Source organism: Haliotis cracherodii, unplaced genomic scaffold, assembly GCF_022045235.1.
Source record: "Haliotis cracherodii isolate W230 unplaced genomic scaffold, xgHalCrac1.p SCAF_5, whole genome shotgun sequence".
Lineage (NCBI taxonomy): Eukaryota > Metazoa > Mollusca > Gastropoda > Lepetellida > Haliotidae > Haliotis > Haliotis cracherodii.
Window position 1 is genome coordinate 25,633,063 of NW_027266308.1, and position 20,390 is coordinate 25,653,452.

At 40.1% G+C, this 20,390-nt stretch overlaps 1 protein-coding gene across 1 annotated transcript in view; it reads left to right on the forward strand.

Annotated features, from left to right (window-relative positions):
• The window catches only part of LOC139444160 (B-cell lymphoma/leukemia 11A-like), a 68,156-nt gene extending 57,290 nt beyond the window's left edge, over positions 1-10,866 (forward strand). Inside the window, exon 3 of the mRNA XM_071225058.1 lies at positions 1,273-10,866. Within this exon, the coding sequence (XP_071081159.1) occupies positions 1,273-3,902 (2,630 nt within the window). The 3' untranslated portion in view covers positions 3,903-10,866. The remainder of the gene's footprint in view (positions 1-1,272) is intronic.
• The last annotated feature ends 9,524 nt before the right edge of the window (positions 10,867-20,390 follow it).

Here is a 20,390-nt window from a genome sequence, read left to right on the forward strand (position 1 = left end):
TAAACTGCGGCATGGTATCTCAGTGAGCTAGCACTATAAATCAGCATCAGTTAAGACATGTACAAGCAGTCACACAAACACACACCTTATGTGCATGTCGCTATATAAGTGCAATAATCTTGGACAATATGTTAAACTCTATTTCACCTCACCTCACCTCACCTCACCTCACCTCACCTAACCTGTAATTTAGAAAAACAAAACCAATCTATATTTGAAAAAAGCAAGCCAGTTCTATTCCATAGAATCAGAAAAAAAATATAGTTTTAGAGAAGAGAGTGAGTGAGTTGCGTCTAATGCAGCTTTGAAAAATATACCATGTATATCATGGCATGGTTGCTAAATGTGGGAGGAAAGCCCAAACTGATTCAGGCCTTGGACATTTACCACTTTGGTGAAACCCAATTAGCATGGGTGTAGGGGAGAGAAATGTATTGTGTGATACAAGATTTCCGACTACATGTATATGTTGGTCTAAGGAATGGTAATGATGGGGAATGTTTATCACAGAAAATTGAATGACACCTTTGTGTTGCAATGTCTTATCCTGACCGTCATGAAGAAGATGACATTCGTTCACCAGTGTAAATATTTGTTCAAAAACAAATGTCTTGCGTGTAACAGCTCATGTCATCAGATAAAAGTCGGTATCATGTCACTAATATGAATTCTTATGCAGCCTAATAAATATTCAGGAATGGTAATAGTGAAGAAAAATGACTTATTGTCACCCTTTAAAGTGATTATCAATTTATGAGGAAAGAAATGAGTTTCTTAGGTGAATAACAATGTAACGCCTGTCATACCTTATTACTGTCAATTTGCTGGGACAAAAAAGGCTTGACTTCGTCTAGAATTAGGCGGTGTGGTTGTTACACTCATATTCAGACATTTTTGGGATGAAATAAAAGTGTAATTTCAAACAATCTTGTGATTTGATCAACTATTTCCCAGTCTGGTTTTATCCCAGAAACACTGCTGATGGTATGTTTGAGTTGCACGTAGTGCATTGGTCAGATTGGCCAAGCTTCATCAGAATGGATTTATTCATCCCTGTAGATCAAGGTGTGTTGATACATATTTGAATGTTATGATGCATTGGGAAATGATGAAACCAGAGCTAAGGGCTATAAATAGCATTGATGCAGAAGAAATTATTGACATGATGTAATAAGAAATGGTATGAAGGATCGGGGAAAAGTTTAAGAGATCCATGTTTATCTTTCAAGACACAAATGTCATCATATTAAGGTTTCTTTCCGTATTTTTCAGAACCCTCCAAGTTTGTGTGCGAGAACTGCAAATCAACATTCACTTCAGCATGGACCCTGCTGCAACACGCTCAAAAAGAACATGGTATGAAGATCTACACAACCCCACCTCCCCCACTAGACATCTCAACGCCATCACCCAGACCAAGCACCGAGCATCGAACTCCTCCTTCGGTAATCAGCAGTGGGCCAGAGTCGCCATTTCCACACCCGTCACCTTTCCCTCCATTTCGCCTCCCCCTGGAGAATGTCCAGCCCCCTCACCACGGCTCACCGCTGCACATCAGCTCGCCCCTCAGTCCCTTCAACCGTCCACCACATGGGCTGGATTTCCCCCTCGAAATGATGAACGAGCATCACCCCTTCAGGATGAGACCCAATCTGATTGGTATGTCACCAGGGATGGAGCATCATCATCATCATCATCCACCTCCTCCTCCTCCTCCATTCAGCCATCCAGCATTTGATCCGGCATCCAGATCACGACACTCAATAGAATCACATATGGATTTTTATTCAAAGCGATTACAACAGCTGGCTCATGCAACTCCTGTGATGCAGAAGCAAGGCCCTCCATTTACCCAGGCAGCATCTGTACTGACATCTTTGCATCAGCATCAACATCAACAACAACAGCAACAGCAGCAGCAGCAACAGCAACAGCAGCAACAAAATTCACCACAGATGCAAAGGCAATCGCCTCAGAATCAACAATCGCAGCCCTCAAGACATCAAGAAGGTGTTCAAAGCCATCCTCAAGATGGTATCTCAAGACATCTATCTCCAAATGCAAACAAGCCTCTCACTAACAAAGCTTGTGAATTCTGTGGCAAGACATTTAGATTTCAAAGTAACCTTATTGTTCATCGAAGGTCACATACAGGGGAAAAGCCATTCAAATGCCCACTGTGTCCACATGCTTGCACCCAACAGAGCAAGTTGAAACGCCACATGAAGACACATATGAATAAATCACCACTATCTGGTGTCTCAGGCTCCAATGCCTCCAACTCTGATGGCAGTGTTCCATCTAGTAGCAGTACACCAGATTCCAACAAGAACATCTTCCTGAAGCTGGATGGTACAGGCTTTGGATTGGAGGATGATGATGATGAAGAGGATGAGGATGAAGATGAAGATGATGAAGAGATGATGGACGAAGACTTGGAGGAGGATGAGATTGAGGCCATGAATGAGGAGGCCGAGGAGGATCGGCGTGCCCAGGAGGGGCAGACCCATCAGGTTAGTGCTGACCGTATCAATGATGATCAGCAACAACTGGCGGGGGACCACAGCAACAACGACATGGACAGTCGCAGCAATGATAACCGCAGCATAGATAATCGCAGTGTTGACAACCCCAGCAATTGTTCTGACAAAGATCAGGGGTCTACTGATGGCAACTATGTGAACCACAACGGCACCCCTTCAGGGGCGGGATCTCCAGAGCTTAAAGATAAACCTCAGACGTCCAGTTTGCTCACTGAGGTGATGGAGAACTCTGGTTTGAAAAACATTCAACAATACAACGAAGCTTTTAGACAAGCTCTAGAAGAGAACAACTACAGGCATGACAGCTCAAAGGAATCTGACACTGAGAGAGAGAAGGAGGAGAATGGACGAAGTAGTAGTGAGGACCTCAAGAGAGAGTACTCCCCAACTCAGATGTCTCCCAGTGACAGGTTCCCCCTCTCTCACCCACTCCACAGTGCTTTTAGTTATGGTAGTCCGATCTCAGGACCAAGTCCTATCTCAGACCTGCACCTCAAGCATGGCATCAAGCGAGAGCCAACCTCCGAACCCCTCAGCAACATGGAGGCTGCTATATATTCCCGTTACTGGTTTCCCCCTGCTAATCCTCTGCGGGACATCTACCCTGCTCTCAACCCATTTGGATTGCATAGAGATTTTGGGAGAGAACAGAATGGCTTCAACTCGGCAGCAGCCGAAAGTGCCTTGAAAGCTCTAGGTATGCCAAAACCTGGCCCAAGTACACCTTCGTCTCCCGTCAATGGCAACCCTCTTGCTCGAAAAGATAGTCGACGGAACGATACTTGTGAATATTGTGGAAAGGTGTTTAAGAACTGCAGCAATCTGACAGTCCATCGTCGCAGCCACACGGGTGAGAAACCGTACAAGTGCGGCTTGTGCAACTATGCATGTGCCCAATCAAGTAAGCTCACACGACATATGAAGACACATGGGCGACTTGGTAAAGACGTCTTTAGATGCAAATTCTGCAATATGCCCTTTTCTGTGCCAAGCACACTGGAGAAGCACATGCGGAAATGTGTAGAGAGCAGACAAGCTGGCCGGCTTCAAATGACCGAGAGTGAGCGTCAGGGACTTTTGTCCAACGGTGGTGATAGCCGATCTAGCGGGATGATGACCGATATCGAGAACCGCACAGGAGGGTCGATGGCCGATATCGAAACCCGCACGGCAGGAATGATAAACGACATCGAGAATCGTCCAGGACTGATGGCTGACATTGATGGTCGTCAACCAGGATATCCAGATATGGATGGTCGTCGGCCGGGATTTCCAGACATGGAAAATCATCGGCCAGTTGGCTTGATGGGTGACATTGACACATCGGACACCAGTAGTACCACTGCTTCAAACCTATGATTGCTCACTCAGCGTAGAGACATTTATATCATACCTTGTTGATTATTGACACTATTGTTATTTCTTATTTTAAGATGTTTCTTTCTATGGCACAAAGTAACACTGATTATCTATCCAATGAACGATTCATGTATGAAACACTTGAAAATACTCACATTCTCTTTCCTTTCTTACTGCCATATTCATGTTAATGCTTACGATGCTCTCTGGTTTTGGAGTCTAAATGCCAAGTTATACTACAAAAGTAATCCGTCTTGTTTCAGTATGGTTGTACAGACGTGTAGGCGTGGTTAGGGGGATGCTGTTATAAAGTCATATTGCACAGGGGAGGGACCCAGCTAACCAACCACCAATCTTGTCTGTAGAGCGATACCATTGATATTGGTACCAGTCCAACTTTAGCTGTTTGATAACTGTTTGAATGTTATGCACTGCACTTCATATACACACACGAGACAGTAATCTGTCAAGTCATGTGACCTGTTGATAGGTGTCCACGATAGCCCACATGAACGGTGTAATCTAGCGTGTTGGATGTCCACCAGTACTTGACAGGGTCCTATTTTAAGTACAATCTGTACATTTGAATGCCATACGGTGGCTGAAATATGTTGTAACATTTCCATCACATTGTTGTGACTTGTATGCTTTGGTTAAGACAGAGATCAGCTATTTCACATATAAGCAGAAATCTTGCCAAGAAATGTCAGTCTCCCTGTGATGATCTTCATGTTCAGTGATAAGTTTCTCTAGAGCAGCTACCCACAGGAAAAAGGATCCCAAGTGGTATGGATCACACGATTGTTAAGTGCTGTTTAGTATTGCATGGTCACCTATATGTTCCTAGTTTTACCATCACAGTAGTCTGTGTATCAAAGTGCTATGGCATGATTGTCTCAATAATTTTACTTGGTTAATCAATTAAGGGTTATCCTATCATCTGTAAGTGCTATTGTTATTTTATTTACAACTTGTTGTTTGATAATGCCCCCAATTGTTAGTGCTGTTTTTAAAGTTACATATATGAGATATTGTAGATTTTTATGTCTTGTTTTAACTGTCTTTAAGAATTGGCAGTATATAAGAACAATGAAATCAGTTTTGTATGATGAGCGTTCCACTAGGGGCATAACGATACAAGGGATGAGATCAGATATGTATCGCGATACAAGGATTGCAGTATGATTGTACCATTTTACAAAAATTGAATGTTTGAGGTTTACACCATTTTTTTGTTAAGTTTCCTTTTAATGAGCACCTTTTGGTATCTTCTCGTTCAAATTGTGAAAAAATTTAGGTATCATTCGTGTAACAATACAGACTTGTTAACCATTGTATCACAGCGGTATCGTTTCCCCCTAGTTTCCAACATATTTCAGTCACACCTATCCTCCCGCAGCAGCTAACAGTGCTAAATGTACCTAACATCACCCTGTTGCAACATCGTACTCATGTGTCTGAGTGGGCCATATTGACTGGTGCTTTGTGGGAGTTAGATTATACCGTTACTATTGTGTTAATTATACTAGAACCATAGTGCCTAAGGATTACTGTGTACAAAGATAATACTACTTTGGGGTTCTGGAAAACAATGTTTTTTATGGCTTCGAAGAAGCCCACAAGATGGACTGAGTGAGTGTGTGTGGTTATCCAATAGTTTAGATGTTATATTTTTTCTGTCTATTCTACAGGTAGAGAAAGATTTTACTCTTGCTTATTACCTTAGTCAGGTCAAATACTGACTATAAACCCATACCTGTGAAAAAGACTAACTTTCTGAAAAAATATACTATACCTTGTTTGGCTTAAAGCTTCCTGCAGTGTTGGATTGCCTATAGCTTGAAAAGCTGTTTGTTCTTAATGCTTCCATATGCAAAGTGAATATTTTCATCTGTTTGTGTTTCCTTGTCAAAGTTTACTTGAAAAGTAGGTCTGTAGCAAGCACTTGGTCAGTGCCACCATATGTTCGGCCAAACGCACTGGGGCAGCTGGTAGCTTGAAGAAACATTGGACAATTACAAGCAACACTGTGTCTGTGCAGGGGAAGATAACTCCATAGTTGAAAACTATTGTTTAATGGCAGCAGAACTTGTTAAATTGAGTTGCCTTGAAAAAATGACATATGCTGAGGATTTTGCCAAGCCTTCGCCTACAAACAGGATTGTGGTGATGTTGAGAGGGCAATGTTTGTTGTGCCAGGAGTGTTAGCAAGTCCTCCAAGAATGCCTGGACGTGATTGGACGGCCGCTAGCATCGCCGCCATCATTGTTGTTGTTGTCATCGACATGGAATTATGGTCCTTTTGAAGCAGGGACGAGAAATGGTGATACTTTTTTAATATGCAACTACTGCCAGTTAGACTGGGAAGCGCATAATGGGACTTGATCCGGGAGAAGCAAGAGTGAAACTCCTGTACTCCAAGGATCATAAAGGGCTGTTGAATCCGGTGCGGTTTGTTTTGCAACTAATATACGGCAGCTAGTGAGCTAGAGGTGAAAGCATGTGAGGGCTTTTATTACACAGTTACTACTTGAAAAACTTTGCAAAACTTATCAATTAGCAGTGTTTTAGTTACTTATTGCATGGTTAATGTGTTGTTGGCGGTGCAGACGAGCATATGACTACAATTATAGACAGTGTATCCGCTATTTTGTATTTAGCTTGAAAGGCTATAGCTGACCCTATCACTGCGGCCTGGTGCAGTCTAAAACACCCTGGACTTCTCTGTCCGTGCAATACGCTATTTATTGCATTATTGCATAGTATTCTTTGTTGGGCTAAAAGCTGATTGGATAATGTCTGTTTTTTGTATAAATAATTTCAGACCAGTCAAACCTTAGATCTGTGGGTGCAAGATTTGAATCATGCGCCTGAAATTAGGAAACCAGAACTGCAAAGACAAAGATAGTATTTGAAATCATTTGCAAGTGTTGATGTGTTCATGATGGTAATTCAGCCCTCGGACAATACAAGGGTTGACTGGTTTGATAATTACGATAACTGTACATTAAGTTAAGAATATTTCGGTGAAGAATTACAAAAAAAACCTTGTTATGTTTTCAAAATGAACAGCAACAATTTGGTGCCATATATATGTAGTAATTCAACGTGAGACTAGGTTAACTATTTGCCTACATGATGATTGTGAATCCAAGAACACTGGTCCAGAAGCACCGGAGGTTGGAGTAGAACAATAGACCACTAGAAATAGTTTATTTTTGATGCTTTGTGTTGATATTTATCAAGTTCCAACTGTAGTATCAGTCCTGATTGGAGATGACCACACGAGATGTCCTATACTATGTCTGATACTAGGGTTGTGTGTCCAGTCCTCCTCATACACACTATAATGTCACGAGTTGTGAAGCTGTACCATGAGGAGGTGCAGTGATAAAGACATTGCCTGCTCCAGAAGAATGCAGCACCACCAGTTGTGCAGTACGAGAACCAGTGTGATCTGTTGTCCATGACAAGAATGCAGCACAAATTGTTGGTCCACTACAAAAATGAACGCCATCTGTTGTCCACTACAAGAACGTAGCGTAATTTGGTCAAGAACAAGAACACAGCGTAATTTGTTGGTAAAGAACACAAATACAGTGCCATCTGTTGTCCAGTATAGATCTGCAGCGCCATCGGTAATCCGCAATGGGACAGCAGTGCCATCAGTTGTGTAGTATGAGTCCAAGCACCATCTGTTGTCCAGTTCTAGATCACAGTGCATCAGTTGTGCAGTATGAGACCACAGTGCACCCTTTGTGCAGTGTAAGGACAGACACGTCTCGACTACGCTGACTATGTGTATAAGTTTATGTGTATAAGGGTTGTCCTGACTTTACTAGTTTAATTCTGAAAACTGTTGGGTTTCGTTTTCTCCAAGTGCCATACATTTATATTACTCACCAATGTATTCATGGCTGAAGGGTGGATCCTTTGTTCTAAAACACCTTCCAGTGTTTCTCTTTTTTGACATTTGTGGGGCATTTCATTTGTTGAAGAAAGATTTGTAGCAAAACGTCCAATTTTTAAGGACTTTAAATTCAACAATTTATGCGGGTGTTATTTATGGATTTTTGGGGAAAGATGTAAGCTGAAGATTGTTGTCCATTATGTCGACTGCATGTTCTGGACAGATTTGTAAACAGTTCACTTTAGTATATTATTGCAAGGTTCCATTTATGTTGTTCTCTGTGGGTTTTTTTTTCCTTGAAAATAATAAATCTCTCAAAGGTTTATGACTTTGAAATCCATAATTTGAACCACAAACATTTTGTACAGTAAATTGACTATTGGAATATTACATTTTTTTACATTAGATACAGTATGTGGTCATACATGTCCACTTTTAGTAATGTAAGAGTCGTGTGACTGTTTTTTAAAGTAATTAAGTCTACTCCAAATTGTATAGGAAATTCTGTTGCTTGTAATTGCACAAACTCTTGTCTGTTTACATTATTATCTTATGTATGGTTCTTTTGTAATTCTGATTTAATCAGACAGACTTTGCTAGGAATGTTATCTCAAATGAATAGATATTTAAAGTGATTTTTAAGATTTACAGTTGTTGTACAGTTAAGACATGTTGTTTGTGTTTTCAGTGTTAAAACTCAACTTTTTTACGCATCTAATGACTGTTAATCATCACTGAAGATTTGATTGAATACAATTGTTAAGGACAACGTTTTGCTACATATTTTACTGGCGCCAACTTGGGAGAATCCTTTGTAACATTTATTCAGAATTTGCATGGTTTACTTGAAAACTAAACCTAACAATGATATGAAATGTTGCATTTTTTTCAATATATTTCCCTAACCCCTAAGCTCATCTGAACTCTCTTCTTTAACATGTTCAATTTCTGATGTCTTCTAACTTGTATCAACATCATGACACGATTGTGTTTTACTAGAGTTTTGCTTCAGCTGCTTGTGTAAATGTTGCATGTCCCGCCCCTCCCCCTGTCAGAGCCATGGGGGGTGGGGCAGTGTCTACAAGGGACCCTGCTCCCATTCTTGTTACATACAATTCATTTGAATCTTGAACATTTTCATTTGTATACTGTGTGTAGTTTTGCTCATGTTATATAGATCCAGATGTAACATAGAGGGTCTTGAAACGGATTGAAAATGGCATTTAATGAATTATTAATTACAATTTGATTCCACTGTAGATTGGTAAATTCCATCCTCATTTCTCCCCGGTTCTGTTATTTGATGTTTCCATACAGAGAATGAATATCCAAAATACAGCTTCATGCATCTAGAAGAAGAAAACAACATAGGAACAGTTTTTGTTATTAAGAATTTGGAAACTAAGAATTTTTACAAATTCATTTTCAAGATCCTAACACTCTAAGTCTGAATTTCCTAGCTCAATATAAGCATGTAAAAGGCCTGGAGATGATTGTTTTCTGTATGGGGCAGTTAGTTAATGTTTTACATTCAGTGTTCTAATTCATAATGTGTATAGTCTCTCCACATCACTCTTGTAGTACCATCCCTTGTGATTAACTAACTTTGTGGATTATGTCCAACAGATTGACTAACTTAACACACATAAGAAGTTTAATTTTATGATTCAACTCGAGATAATTGGAGAAGAATGATAAAATATATTAACAAATACTGAATTCTTCCACAGTGCATGGTAATGCCAATCTGGTGGGCTAAGAATGGTTCTATGTGACATGAATAATGTGTGATGCTGGTGACGAAAAGCTTGTACTGTTATCTATTTCGTATAAAGGGATTCCGGTCTCTCAATATTGTATGTTATGTGATCTACAGCCTACAGCAAATCACTTTATGTTTTATCTTCTAAGCATCACATGTTTTTCATGCTAATTATGTTGTGGAAAACACCATCAACTGAAGGAAAATGTCCCCTAGCTGTTAGTGTTGGCATCGCTAATGGTAACATAACACCTTTTAGGCAGCTACTCTGATTAGTACCAGAGAGGGTTTTTGATAAAGGCCATCCGAAACATTTGTAATTACAAAATTGACATGTTAAGACATGGCATGATCTCGCAAAGAATTCAAACCTAGGAATCTACAAAAATGTCTCTGAACGTCAATTGCAGCAATGTATTTGGCCTTTGGTAAGATTTGAAAACATTGCTAAATATTAATAACTTGCAGCATTTTATAATGAACCAGGTCAAATACAACCCCAGTCTCTGAAGCTAGAACTTGATCTCAATATTAATGTATTTAATTCTGTGTAGCAAATCAGAGAAGTGGCTGAGATTTTTTCATTAAATATGTACAGCACAATCCCTCGAGGTTTTTTTTGTTGTTATTTCAACAAAATGTGACTGTGCTAATGGTAATGGTAAGCATCTTGAATTTTTATTATTGATATGAAAGTTTAAAGCTGGATGTCATTCTGTCTACAAGAACATATAGATATGAATGATTTTTCCTTCATGGGATGGTTCGTTCCTCACTTCCTCTGATCTCTCTATGGTTAACCCTGGATGTGCCGGGCAACATTACAAGGGTATTGTCAATTTGAACAATTTAAAAAGTATATTTTGAATTGTACTTGTTATTAAAACTATCACGTTTTGGCGGGAATTACATCATGTGAACTTCTGTGATGTGGAGCTAATATCTTACCTCCCTTATATGGCGAATATTATTACGTTTTAGTACCACAACTAATGGAGATTTTATGCAAAGAAAGTATATATTATTTTTCTTGAATTCTTATGGCGTTGTTACATCTTTTTTTTAATTTCCCTCTTGTTTGAGATGCATAGTTTCTCCCACTGATCTAGATGAAAGTGCTAAGCTGTTCTGTTCTCCTCCCTGTTTCGCTCGTGCCTTTATTTATGACGTGACCTGATCGTACGTACATGTAATGTACTACTATTAGACCGGCTTAATGTACGTATTTATGACGTGGATTATCACTTGTAATGACAGTACATGGTACTCGTATACTTCAATAAAACTCTGTCCAGGACAACAAATGTAGCAATTCGTTTTGTTCTGTTTCAATATGTTTTGTTCTTTTCTATTTGACCTACGCGTTTAGCGTCTGCCCAGAGAGTGGTTCGCCCCGTCTGCTTCCTACCAAAAGATGGTACTTGTTGTTTCCCTGCCTGGCGCTCGCCATTTAGGGGATAAAACAATATACTGTGTCTAGGTGGAGTATCCATGTTATAACTGCGGCATGGTATATCGGTGGGTTTGCACTATAAAACCGGCATTAGTCAGGACTAGTATAAACAGCCACATACAGACGTATGTCGCTATATAAGTGCAATAATCTTGAGCCCGACGTTTCACTTGACCTCACCTCTTTTCTATTTCTTCATCTGCCCAAGTAACGTCTCATTGCAGGACAGTTTGAAGTTGGTTCGCCGGGCTAGCAGGTTTTGTGTTTCATCTGTGATAAATTAAGACTACATGTGCGATGAACCGTGGCATATACATCCTCTGGTGGAAAGAAAGCAAGGGGTACATAAACACAACCCATATTTATTAGAAGGTTAACTGTTGTAGTTAATGTTAACGCTTTTGTATGAACAAAATAAGAGTGAATCCCTACTGTTAAACTTCGCCCTTCACTGGAAGGCCGGATCAGATTCCCCATAATGGTTCAATGTGTAAAGCCCATTCTTGGTGTCCCCATACTAATAAACCTAAGTCACTCACTTATTCTGTAACTCCAGTTAATTACAGGAGACTGGTTGGTTAGTTTTACAAATAGCAAGTCATGCCCTTTGTATTTGCGTGCAAGACACCTATCATCGCGGATTTGAATTCCGGTTCGCCCTGAATGTCTCAAGGTTTGTCAGCCCAATAACCGTGGATTTCGGGCTCTCCTCCAACAGCCTACACGCCGTGATAAGAAATTGAAATCTGTTCAAAACTGAATCAAACACAACTCGTCAGTGCCCCTTTCCACAAAGCGATCTTATCGATACATGATCGTAAGTCTATGTTAAAGTGTGGACGTTTCGATCACCTTAGCGCTGAGATCCCTTTGTGGAACAAGGCCCGATGTTCATACACCGGCCACCGTTCCATGTCCGGGTTATGGTTGCAGTGGTGTCTCCAAAACTCCAGAGAATAAATTAGAAAATGAGTCCAACTCCTGTCTGGAATTATTTGGCAAGTCTAGATTGCCTCTGAATTTACGCAATGTTCAGGGCTCCATTTGGAGGAATTTTTTTTATGTGTAGATATATATGTTTAAATAAGGTAACTATATTTCTGGGACTAAATGTTAGTCCACGGAGTCAACATCTGACCGGTTTGCTTGGGAATGGTGTACTGACTGCCTCACCTGGAAACTGATGCGTAAGTGTCATCCTCCTCTGCAGCCCTCTTGGCGGAAGTCTGATCAGACAAAACATGATGCCACAAGTAATAACGGTGGTATTAGCGTTTTCTGTCAGAAAGAAAATCGTTTTCTCGTCTTTCTGCAGTGGACCAGAAGTATGCTTAATGCAACGTTACAATTTTCTCGATTAAAGATCGGACAAAAATATACCTACATAAACCTACATAATTTGCTGTACTCGAGGGAAACCTGTTTAGTGAAAGAACCAGAAATGTGCTTGTTTCGTTTGTGCAGGGATCTGGTTATTCTGAACTCTTAGGTAGCCACAAAGTTGTCTTAGCACTGCGAACATCGTAGGTCTATGTTAAAGTATGGGAATTATAATTGTCCTCGGATAGCTTTATTGAACGGGTCCCCGTGCTATCCACGATGACCGACCGTACGAGGAAGCATGTGACGTTCTAACTGACTACACGCATCCCAAGAAATTTGTGAAATTATTTGATTAAGATAGCAAGAAGTACGTATTACGACCAATATGATCATATAGAGATATTTTCTTAACATTAATTTCACGGTGAAACATGCCGCTCTTTTAGTGAAACGTTTTTTTCAAAGGCCTTCCTTTAGCCGAACATTTAGGAAAAGCCAATCCATCCCTGTTGAACCTTTTGGGGATTCCATCAAAGATTAGGTCCCCAGTGACCCTTGTTTATCGTAAGAGAATTCTGAAGGGGATTATGCATTGTGATGGCACATGTTTGCCAGACTCGACGATTTATAGACCGCCGTGGTATTGCTTAAATATTGCTTACTGCTATCTTAAACAACCACCACTGGTACTTATTTGTCGCGAAACATGTTCCGAAACCTTCAAAACATTATTTTAATAATATAATAATCCGTGGAAAAAACTAATCTCGGGATACCGTGTTTCCTCAATTGGACGGTCGAGCGTCTGTTGATTTCGAGTAATACGTTGTTTACCTGAATTTGTTTAAAGGTGGCACAGTGGCAACTCACCGCATTACCAAGCCCAACCTCTCTCGCCATAAAATGTATACATTTTCAGAAACGATCATTGTTAATCACCAACATGTCACAGTATAAAATAGGTAACTGTTGTCTTGGGCATTGATTGAATTTTGCATTCCTTCTCATTAGAGACGGAGAGATGTCCAGTGTGTAATAGAGGAAATATGGTATATAGTATCATGATTTGTGTTTCGAGACACAGTCCAACTCCTACAAAGATGTGTTCACAACTAAGGTCATCCGTCGGACAAACCTAAATCTAGCAGATAGTGCACTGGTCCCCAAACCTTCTTTATTTCAAAACTGAAGAGTAGAAATAGGTACTCGTTCGCTGAGAATGAAACATCGAGTGCACACTGATCCATTGACCCGGGTAAAAAGAATGCAGCGCTTCGAATACACATTACGTATTGAGTTATGCGTTTAAAAAGCGGATGATCATGATTATGATGATGATGGTTTTAATATTTTTATTTAGGTATTTAGATATTTTTAGTTATTTTTTTAATTATTTTTTTAAATTCAATATTAGAATTGTTTGAAATATGTATTTTTATCTGAATTCTATTTGAAGTATACTAACCTTTTTTTAAACCGCTCTTTGTAGCTCGGAAAAAAAATAGATGCTTGCAGGCAATACGTCTTGGGTGGTTGGTTGGGAGTCTTTCAGGTCATATTAGGTGTACACGCTATCAATGCCCCTCCCCATCCTTAATTGTCCAACACACCCAATATTCGTCATCTGCCACCAAGAAACGGCGCTCGATGGATTGTGCATCCGATATCTGTAGCGTTGCAAGTCACATATGACCGTCATCTCAAATTTCTCTGTAATGAAAGACGACAGTCTCCTTGTTTGAATTGAATTCAAATGTCACATCGAATATTGTGGCGGGCATATTTAGCTAATTACGTTGTGTCTCGTTATCTCGCAGCCTACCTGTACATATCGATGGCATTGCGATGTTGTTGCCGACAACAAGGTAGCGTACGGTACCGACCATTATGTAGCTTATTCCGTATCTTGAAATGTCAAAGAGTGTTTCAGGGCAATAAAACAACACAGGTGCTTTTCAGGCTCGCATTTTAGAAAATCTTAAGAGTGGATGCATTTCTTGACTACTGAATATTCATGATTGTGTCATCGACACTTGTGCTTCCTTGAAACCAGATGACGTCTGTCTACGTCTCCTCTCTGTTGCGTTACCCCTGAGCACTTTTCAAACGGCATCAATTAAATATGAGTCGGCAAAAACCGTGCCGCGTAACATTATCGTATGAAATATTACTTGCACTCCCAACATGGCAGGAGTCGAACCGCAATTCCTCGCGTGGTACTTATTTGAAATATGCGAGGTGAGATTAGTATGAATATCGACCAAAAAACCCTATCGTGAAATATGTGAGACACACGCACGTACATTTGAGAGGTTGATACTTCTTTTAATTCTTTAAATAAGTGGGGAACCAATTTCGGCTGAGGGTAGTCCTTGCCTGGTCAATTACTTGCTGAAAAACAATGCAAAGTGGCGCGTTGGCCCATTGTTGCGGAATAATACATGGTCCTGGGGAAGTGAAGCAACGGAAGCGGAAACACATGCCTAATCACGCAGCTGACCATTGCGCTATCCAAGGAGATCAAAGTGCGGGCTGGGTCACTCCCAAACGTTGTTCATTATGTATTGATCGATGCTGACGTCCGTCCTCTAGCCAGTGTTGTGGTGGGAGGGACTAGGGGCTACGGTACGAGCCTGCAGTGGCTAAGTCTTGGATAATGAAATTAACGAGTCTTGATGATGTTCTCACCTCATAATCACAAGGATTCAGATTGTGAGGGTTCCCGTGTCTTAAAATGGCGGTGTTATTAATATGTGTCGGGTGGTCGATGAAATAATTCAGTGGTCTAAAATTTAGTTCACGTTTCGGCACTAGTGTATACTGCCCTCGTGGGTTTATTAATTTTAGACGAAGGTCGTAGGTATCTCCCTATGGGATCGACAATGTTATATTCAAAGCATGAGTAGGGAGATGTCACAATAACTTTGATTCATTCACAGGGTGAACATAGACGTTTATTCTCTGTGAGACACAGGGAATGTTAAGGAATGCAAGGCCACCTTTAATTGCTTCAGTTGAAGACATGTTATCTCCGTGTCCATTGTGATATCTCATTCACGTGCCTGTTTCCAGTGATTAGATTTAGTAATGTGTTCATGCTTCAAATGTAACGATCGAAGTGAAATGTAAACATCAAGGCTTGGTTAAATGGGGTTTAACGTCGCGTTAGAGATTATTGCACTCATATAGCGACGTGCATGCACGTATGTTTGTGTGTGGTCGATTGTACACTTCTACACTAATGCCGGTTTTATAGTGCTAGACACTGAGATACCATGCCGCAGGTTAACATTGATAACCCACTCAGACACAGTATACTGTTCCCGAGCATACCCGTACTTGTTTAGTCTCTTGATACCCAGTACCAGGCAGGGTAACAAAAAGTACCATCTTTTAACGTCTTTTGGTGTGACGCGGCCAGGCTTGAACTGATATAGGATGAATCCTCTCAATATTTACACCGACATCATCCTAACTGAAACACATGTCCGGATAACTAGTTTATATTAGTTATACGGATTGATGACCTTTGTATAGACGTTGACCAACCCGTGGTCTAGTGGATAGAACGTGTACCCGGAGCGCGAAGATCAGTGACATTAATGGGATGAAACAAGGACTGGTCGATCTTGTGTCACTATACTGTGTCTGAGCGGGATATGGTATTTTAGTGGGCTAGCGGTAAAAAACACACGGGCGTGCGCGTACGTGCATGCACGCTCTATATAAATGCAATAATCTTGAAGGCGATGTTATACCCCATTTCACCTCGCCTTATATTGACCTAGACGTTCCGGAGGAGTTCCGCACTGACTAATGTTATATTTTGTTTTATCGATAAAATTAAAAATTTGAAATTATATATAGTTTGATAACGTGAAAATAAAAGCGCCACAAATGTGTCCATAATCTTGAGAAATATATTCTTAAAGTAGAGTCCATTATACGATTCCGACTTTATCATAGGCATGTGTTTATGAATCATGATACCAGATGTAAGCGAAAAGGTTGGCGTATCCTGCCTCACCGGTGGCAGCCGTCATAAACACATACACAAATCAACTGTTCACTTGAAAAAACCCACGGGAACATATGGTACAAGTCAAAACTCTGGTCACTAATGCGTCAAATTTGGAAATGCCCTTATACTATGTCGCTGTCACAAGGCAATACATCGCTTGTCAATCTTTTATGGAGTAAAGAGTGAAAGAAACTAGCAATCCTCTTGCGTCACAGATTTTCCCTATTTAAAACTTTCCCACCACCAAACTAATGTGCCAATGTACGGATGTATTCTTACGCGATGTAGTTCTGTCTCCGAAGCAAGCGTCGACTGCTGACGGCGTTGGAGCGCACGTGCGTAGTGATGGCCTTACGTGTGACCATTCTTGGAAATGAAACCCACTTTTAAAACCCCTTTCAATAAACCATGAAGGAAAAACCTTTGTTTTTGTTCAGTTTTAATTTGAGTTACAGCTCGAGATTTCTCCAGCCAATCAAATCTGCTGCACACATCGCTGGGGACTCCTCTCTCATGCTCACCGCTCGGCCGTACAACTAAATTATGTAATGGCGGTTGTACATTATTGATAGTGAGAACTATTCAACGTTGTGGTCTGGCTGAGCAATTTCAAGTTGACTGATGCAGGGAACCGCTGACCAAGAATAATGTTACTGAATTATCAACAAAAGAAGCGTAAACGTAGCATAGGATAAAACTACTGTTACCACGATATAGTTTAAATTCATACGACTAGCGTCACACTTAAACAAATAAAAGCGAAAACGCATTTCCATAATCTTCATAAATATCCGCTCAAAGCAGAGTCGATTGTACATCATGAGCATGTGTTTATGAATCATTATCAAATAGTGACGAAATGTGAGCGTATCTTGCCCCACCGATGGTACCTGTCACAAAATCAGTTTTTTTTCCTTCCCGGTTATATTATTATGTATTGTTCCGCGTCGGTTCCCAAATTGAAACGATATGTTAACCCAGAAATCTGTACGTAAATTAATATAGTGTGAAACCAACAAATGGTATACAATCAACAATATAAATTTTACTCAATTAACTGGGTTAAAAAATCAATACAAATTATTGCACAGCAATTACAATGGCAGTGTGCAATAGTGGTGGTACAAAATGTAATGGCAGTATACATTGTGAGAGCAGTGGAAATAACAATGACAATGATAATAATTACCTCGCCAATGATAATAATTACCTCGCCAATGATAATTATTACCTCGCCAATGATAATAATTACCTCGCCGCAGCAGTGGTCAAGTTTACGAGATAGACCTAGGTAAGGAATTCAGGTTAAAATGTGATCGTCACTCAAAAGCTAGTCTTGATGTAATGTCAGAGGAAATATGAGATCAGACGGAGACGCACCCGCTCCAACATATAGGCTAACCAGTTTCCAGCACTTTGCACACAGTGCCGGACCAGTCTAGTGCCACAGATCACAGAATATTCCACATGTTTCTATAACGCTAGACACCCATCCATGCTGATAATTCGAGCATCTAAATATAATAACTTCCTCACCACTGCTTACACTAAATAGTACTACATTCATGACAACAAATCATTGTCAAAATACAATGCAGTGAACTTCTACTGAATCTCTACAGAAACAATGTGGCACAGTTACAATCATTTACCCAGCTTAAGATGTTGGTATTTCTCAGATTCATCAGGCTGTTTACTCGTAATATGTCTATGTTGATAAAATTTATCCATATCCGTATGTTGAGCGAAATATGTTAAACATCTAAATGTAGATGTATACTTCTGTTGTCTTGCCACATTTAAATCTGTTATAGTCACGTTTACATACCACCACAGCATAAATTATAATCACGATTATATATCGTCATTTACATAAATTATGATCACGTTTACATATCGCCATTTACATAAATTATAATCACGTTTACATATCGCCAATTACATAAATTATGATCACGTTTACATATCACCATTTACATAAATTATGATCACGTTTACATATCGCCATTTGCATAAATTATAACTGCGTTTACATATCAGCATTTACATAAATTATGATCACGTTTTCATATCGCAATTTACATAATTTATAACCACGTTTACATATCGCAATTTACATAAACTATGATAACGTATACATATCGCCATATTCAAAATTTATAATCACGTTTACATATCACCAGTTACATATGTTTTTGCCGTGGTTTGTAAAATCATAAACAGATACACATCTCAGCGAAGCGGCGGGAGTATGGCGCTTTGAAGCAGGAACCATACAATGGAGAACGTAACGCTAAACGTTGCTGTCGCATATGACCTTATGCGATACATAATATTGGTTTTGCTGGAACTATTACTCTATATTTATAAATCATGATTCAGTCGAAATTTATTTCAACTGCTTCGACGGAACTAATAACGCAGAACTGCAATCTCCTCGTCCGATAAAGGGCTATTATTTCTGATACTTAAAGTGAATTGCATCGCAGTAGTCTCGTATTACTGACTGGTTCAATGCGGTATTAATATTGTGTAACTTAAGAGGAAGTCTACGGGCTTCGCCAGCGTCTTAGTACTGTATAAACATTGGTCATATCAAGGATCCTAGTGTTGGTCTACCGTTAATATTCTTGGTCATCACTTCACAGAGGGAAGACGCTCATTCGGGTTCCCACATACGACACATGTGTGAAGAGTGGTTACATCCGGGTATGGTGGCGTGTGATTTGTGTTGACGTTATGACTAGTATTAAAATCGAATTCAAATAAATAAAAGCGCCAAAACCCTAGTCATGAGAAATCTCCACCGAAAGCAGTCCACAAAGAAACGCACCACATCCAGCCCATTGTTAATGTCAATGGCTCGGGACTGCCGGCAGAGTTTTCTTTCGACCAGTCAGAAACACAAATTGATAGTACGGTGAATTCAGACAAGATTGCCGTTGTTCTAAGTAAACACGACCGTAATGTTGACCATGGCGTTTCTTCTTCGGCCTAGAGGTCCCCCTCTTACCCAATTTCCCCCATTCTCGCCAATACACGGGCTGTCGGAATCAATGAGTGGACGTGAAATCGTTCCCGTCCTCGCTGTACGTTGTCATGGGTCCTGCCTGGTCAGCCTCGTTCTGACTAAGTCATCAAGGTGAAGGAAACTATCAGGGGGTAAATAAATCGTACTCATTAACCATTGAAAAGTAGCTCGGATTTCTTGATTTATATGAGACGAAGCAAAGGCCGAACCCTGTCGCCGTCTTTCTTGAATAAAATAATTTTGTGAGAAATGTAGATCTTTCGCATTCGTTTATTTTCAATAAATTAATTGTATTCACCATCCCCTCCCTGTCCGTCTCCACATATCACATGCCGGTTGCTAGGGACAACGATATAATAAAATCTTCACTCAGAAGCCTCAATTCAGTAACATTTCTAACAGATCTCCCAAATCCTGCATCTACTTCTGCCAAAGTATTTCAAATGTCGTATACCAAATGTCTATTTAAACATCATCGGTATAATCTATGCGAACACAAGTTACCAATTTAGAAAATTCTACCTGTAACTACATACATATCCAGCTTGTTTATATGTAAATTGATTATCTTTATCTTTCTATGTATAACTATTTATGTATTGTTCTGTCAGATATATATTACTTGTACTACGTTTGAAACATGTGCTATGGGGACGTTCTGTACAATAAACTTCTGTTCTGTTCTGTTCTGTTCTGTTCTGTTCCGTTCCGTTCCTGGTGTCCCCCGCCGTGATATTGCTGGAATATTGCTAAAAGCGGCGTAAAACCACACTCTCTCACTCACTTAAACATGGCGGGAAAGGGCACGGACAAGCCCCGACTATGTTTCTAATCGTATATACCACGTGTGAACGTTGATAGTGTAAGGTACAGGTTCAAAGGACTGTCGACTTGGGTTCGAGTCTCTCTTTGGTACAATTTGTGAAGGGCAACCTTGGTGTCGTCTGTCGTATTGTCCAGACCATTGCTTAAAGTCACGTCACAACAT